The 5,766-nt window shown below is 43.2% G+C and overlaps 1 protein-coding gene across 1 annotated transcript; it reads right to left on the bottom strand.

Annotated features, from left to right (window-relative positions):
- Window positions 1–270: 270 nt before the first annotated feature.
- LOC114710215 (ATP synthase subunit d, mitochondrial-like) lies at window positions 271–5,400 on the bottom strand. The gene is given in 2 exon segments (XM_037202336.1): window positions 271–814; window positions 5,276–5,400. Coding segments are annotated over 2 exon segments (669 nt in total).
- Between the last annotated feature and the right edge of the window lie 366 nt (window positions 5,401–5,766).

Raw genomic sequence — 5,766 nt, 5'->3', positions numbered from 1 at the left:
GAGGCTTCCAGTTTGAGGAAACAGGATCGGCTGAGAAGTTGGTGAGGTAAGGTTAGCTGTGGCCTGTTCTGTTTCTCTGATCTTTCAGCGTTCACCCCCATACCTGGCTCTGCGTTTGTTTTATGAATAAGACCTTTTAAGATTCATGCTACAGCTGCTATTACTTTCTTGTAGGTCTTGACAAACTTGCTTCTGGGGCATTTCTTTATTCTTAGTGTTAAGTTGTAAGGTGCATTACCTCATTCTTTTTTTTTTTCCTATGTAAATGTTTTATTTTAATGTCCAGAGTTTGGAATGAAGGGCTGGTGCTCCCTCCTGGCCTGTTTCACAGGTTCTCGATGGCTGATGAGGCCAGTACGGGTACTTCTTCTTGTCCAGCTTGGTTTCTGGGAAGATTTCATTCAAGTCGTCAATGGTCATCTGATCAAAGGGGACAATGTTCTTCATTTTCTCCATCTGTGTCTCATAATGCTGGATCCTGGCCTGGGATTCAGACACAAACGCAGCACAGTCCTTCATATCCTCCTTTCTCTCATTGTCCACCAGGGCTGTGAAGTTATCCTCGGGCACTGGAATCTCCAGGGCATTATACTTCTTTTCAGGCTCATTCACCAAGCCAGCCTTGGCCACATTGCCTGTGTAATAAGCCCAGTCAATCGCTGGTGGTTTCTTAGACACATTAGCCAACCTGGTATGGAGGTTCTCACTCCAGGACTTTAGGGAGTTTGAAATTGTCTTTTGGTTTCAGGGTATGATCTCCACAAAAGCTACTCAATCAATGGTTTTTAGAGCAAGTTTACACCCAGCCAGCCATCTTGGGATCCTTCACGGACCCTGGCAGACCGCTGTTTCCAGCAGTAAGAAACCACATTACTTTATTCTTAATGTTAAGTTGTAAGGTGCATTTCTTTTTATTCAGAGTTTTGTTAGCTCTATGTAGTTGTATGTAGATGGCATTTTCTGACCACCCTTCTGCAGGCCTTCCCTATGGCAGTCCACACTCTGAGGCTGGTACTTTTGGGGTGAGGTAGTACATTGAAGTTCTGGTTTGTGCTCTCTCAGCTCTGTCCAAGAAACTGGTTTGAGGGTTTTAGTCCACATGCCAAACAAAAGTCAGAGTCATGGACCCAGGCGTCTAAAATCAACTGGGAAGCAATACAACAATATGTACAGTTTGATGGTTACTAACATCACTGCCTCTCACAGAAAGAATCTATTAGCATTTTTCTCAAGCATACCATGCATTTTTCAGTGAACTCAAAAGCTTTATATATTTTGAGATGTAGAATTTTTAACATCTAGGATATAATCCTAAATTTGTCAGAGAGCACTGGGTACTGGGTACTGACTTGTTTAATATTTTCTAGAACTGTTTCTTAAGAGCCTGTTGTGTAAAAAGAGCCCTTGTTACTTTAACAGAGACTAGAGTACTAAACAAGCGGTGACTATGATGGTCCTTGTTCCCGAGTTCCTTCTCACTGTTCAGAAGTCAGGGTAAAGAATGAGATCACAGTAGAAGAGCGGGTGTGTGCAACGATACAGGCAGAGTTTCCTCCCCCACGAGAGAGTGAGTCTGATTCAGTCAGGCCAAGGGGGAGGGGGGTTTCCTCCCAGGAGGAGGACCAGAGCAAGAACAGGAGCTTAGGCTGTAAGGTGCTTAGGAAGAACCTGGGAAACTGAGGAGGCTGTCTGTGGATTGTGCTGTGATGGCTGCAGGAAATACAGTAATTTTAAGAAACTGTAGAAGCTGAGCATGAAGGCTCATGTCTCTAATCCAAGCATCCTGGAAATGGAGGCAGGTTTGCTATGAATTTGAGGCCAGTTTAGTCTACACAGTGAGTTTCAGATCAATCTGAGTGCCTGGCCTATGGAGTGAGAACTCTCTCTCTCTCTCTCTCTCTCTCTCTCTCTCTCTCTCTCTCTCTCTCTCTCTGTGTGTGTGTGTGTGTGTGTGTGTGTGAGAGAGAGAGAGAGAGAGAGAGAGAGAGAGAGAGAGAGAGAAATTTGTTAATTTACTTAGGCCAGATAAGAGAAAAGAAAGAGGAGTCATATGTTGTTAAATTACTTAAGATGGAGAAGGAGGAATTGAGTGTGGCTGTTTTCTGTGCGGTGTCTGCTGCCAGTGCTGACTAACCTAGAAAGTTATGTGGAGAGGGAAATATTTTCATAAATGTGGTATATATGAGGCAACTGAACTTAAGAATCCATGGTCAGAATAGAATTCTAGAATTGGGATTTGTGTACAGGGATGTTGCTCCTGAAGCCAGGAGAAGCATGAATGAGTCACGGGGCGAGTGGCATTTCAGAGGCCTCCTGAGCATCCAGGGATCATGTGACTATTGCTATGCTGCTTCCAATGCTGCCAAGCTTCTTCATGTCATGGCTGTGGCAGTGTAAGTACATTGTGCCCTGATCAGAAATGTCAGCATCATAGCCCCCAGAACTCTCAAATCTAACAGACAGAGGCAAGGGGACTCAGTTTGTGGTAAGGTAAGATCTCTGGTTAGTGTTACTACTGCTGGGATGTAACACCATAACTAACGTAGGAAAGGAAAGGGGTTTCTCACCTCATGCTTTCACATCAAAGTCTATCACTGAAGGAAGTCAAGACAGGAACTCAAACAGGGCAGTATCCTGGAGGCAGGAGCTGATGCAGAGGCCATGGAGGAGTGCTGCTCACTGGCTTGCTCTTCATGGCTCACTCAGCCTGCTTTCTTATAGAACTCAGGACCCCCACCATGGGCTGGGCCCTCCTGCATAAATTGTTACTTCAGAAAACTCCCTACTGTTGCACCTGTTTCTCAAGACCCCCAGGCAAGACCACCACAGAGCTGATACCTGGTGCAAAACACACAGGGGTTTATTGAAAACAAGCAAGCCCAGGCTTGGTCCGTGTCCAACACTCTGACACAGTGAGTGGAGGAGGGCGGCCCTGAGCTCTCACAGTGAGGGGATTCTAAAGGGAAAAACCACAAGCAGGGTGGTACAAGTCTTTGCATCATATGATTGGGTGAGGTTATGTAACCTTTGAATTTACTGTTTGAGGGTTACCATTTTGGGGCTGGCCTGGACAAGTCCCAGGCTCTCTCCTTGAGCTGCCAAATTTGAGGCTGGCTGGCCTCACATATTGACTGTGAGGGCTGATTCAGTGGCCCAGGCTCTGTCCTTGACTCGTGCACATAACTCTAAGTTAGTGAGGGGTCCTAGACAGTAAACAATAGGCTGAACCTTGAACAGTCAGAGTATGTGCAGAAAGGGAGCTACTGCAAGGACTATGTCTTGTTCATGGCCCTCCCAGAAACTGCTTACTCAAGTCCCTGGAAACTGAAATTGAGGCCTGATCTCTGAAAGAAGACTGAGCAGCCTGTTATGGCGTCTGCTTGGTCCTTTCACTACAGGCTTGCCTGCAGCCTGATTTCATGGAGGCATTTCTCAATTGTGGCTCCCTCCTCTCTGATGACTCCATCTTGTGTCAAGTTGACATAGAACTAGGCAGCATTCTGGGAGATCACTCTAGATAGGTTCTTAAAGTAGACACCAAAGCAAAGGAGGCACTGTTGGAGTGATGTGTTGGGAGGAAGACATGGCCTATGATGGTTCTGAGGGAGGCAGTAATACAGCCTCCAAAGCTGGGAGGCAGGAAGAAAAGGTGTCTTCTCCAGAACTTCAAGGAGGATTGAAGCATTATGGAGCCTCGATTTTAGCTCTGTGAGACCAAGTTCTACTTAAGACTTTTAGAACCTTGGGATGTTGTGCTTCTGTTACTTTGAGCCCCTAGTTTGTGGTAACATTATGGTATCAGAAGACCATTAATTCAAAATTGCATCTTGGTTTCTGTTTGGATACTCAGCATCTGGTAGCCCATTTATGAGGCACTGTTTCAAAAAAGCAAGTCATAAATGAATGAATGAATGGGTAAATGGATACTCTGTGTAATTTATAAAGAAGTTTATGTGATTCACAGTTCTTAAGTCTGAAAAGCCGAAGACACCGGCTTCTGCTCCGAAGCCAACAAGGATCTTTTCACTATGTGGTTTGTGGCCCGTGGCATCCCATGGGGACACAGTGTGAGCTGGTAGCTCAGATCTTCTTTCTTATAATGGTACTAACGCCACTGTGAAGAATTCTAAAGCTGTCTGCATTGGCTGATCAACTGACAAAAACTTCAAGACTATCGAGAATTTGGGAAATTGCTGATCCGGTAGCCCAATTATTACAACTTCACTTGGGTTATCTTTAGCCTCCCAAAGAGACATTCTTTGCCTGCCTCTGTATCAGATCTAACATCCTGAATAAATAAATACAAACCTTAGGAATGTATTAACCAACAAAAAGAAAATGAAACAAAAAATGTTCTTCTCCACCAAAGGAAGGGCTGATAATATCTGAGGCCTATGGGAAAGATTCCTCATCGGGCTGTAACCTGCCTCTCTGATGTTTCCAACACTTCATTTTAAAAATGTCTTGATTTATAACTTTCTTTGGTCTGTTACTATAAAACTCCATGGAACTACTTCCTCATTGGAGCATTATATTGGGAAGCCCTAAACACATGTACCTGGGCCATGATCACTCATATTGTGCTTTAGAATAAGCCATCTTTTATTCCTTTGAGATGAGAGATGTTTCTTTGGATGACAGTTCTTGGTGGTCCAATGTGGGGCCCCAAGGACAACCTGCTTTTCGCTCGGAACCAACTGGAGTGCTGGCAGGTGCAGCACAGGGCCCCCTTATGCCTCCGTAGGTCCCACCTCCCAGCATTGCCTCCTCAGTCGAAATCCCTGAGTTATTTCTTGGGCTTGGACCTCCCTGATTCCTCTGGAAAGTGGTTTATTAACTTTTGATTTCCTTAATCTCAAAAGCTAGCTTTGGTTTCAATAATTTTTTTTCTGTATTTTTCAATTTTTATTTTCTTAATTTTCACTTTGGCCTATATTATTTTACTCTTCTGCTTGTTTTGTGGCTTTTTGTTGTTCTTTTTTTATTTCCTAAAATCAAAATGCTGGTAATGATTTGATTTATTTTTAATTTTTTAAGGTTTATTTCTACCATTTTTATGAAACTAATATTTAAAATTTCATATATGTGTAGTGTATTTATATCATTTCCCTCTTCCCTCTCCTCTCCTCTCCTCTCACAAATGCTGCCCCTACTCCCTCTTAAATTCATGTTTTCTTTTTATTTGATTATTTTTACACACACACACACACACACACACACACACACACAAATAGACATATAAATATGAACTGTGAGTTCTCTTAGTGTTGCTTACATGTAAATGTTTCCAGGGCTGACACCCCTCTCAGGGCAGTTGTTAACTGCTTGTAACTCTTCATCTAGGGATGGAGACCCATGAGAATCTCCCAAACACATTGTCGTGTTGACTGGTGCTGTCATTGTTCAAGTCTTGTTAAAGCAGTTCTCATTTCCTCCATCTCATTTCTGTTCTGTTGTTTCCATAGCTTTACCTTTCATGGCAACCGTAAGCAGCACCATGCACAGTTACTCTTGGTTAAATGATTACCTTTGAAGTGAACTGAAAAGGAGTGATCTATGAAATAGTAGCTATGACTTGTGCCATTGTGTTCTTGTGCAAAGATCTGGATTCCTGCCTATTTTAATTTCTGTTTCTACCTGAAGGATTTCCTTTGATATGCTTTGTTGTATTGGTAGTAAATTCTTCCTGGGCTGGGAGTGTCCAAGTGATAAATTCTTTCAGATTTTGTTTACCTGGAAAGTTTACCCCCTTGATTTTAAAAGATA

This window comes from Peromyscus leucopus, chromosome 2, assembly GCF_004664715.2.
Source record: "Peromyscus leucopus breed LL Stock chromosome 2, UCI_PerLeu_2.1, whole genome shotgun sequence".
Taxonomy (NCBI): domain Eukaryota; kingdom Metazoa; phylum Chordata; class Mammalia; order Rodentia; family Cricetidae; genus Peromyscus; species Peromyscus leucopus.
This window is presented reverse-complemented; position numbering and strand designations above follow the sequence as displayed.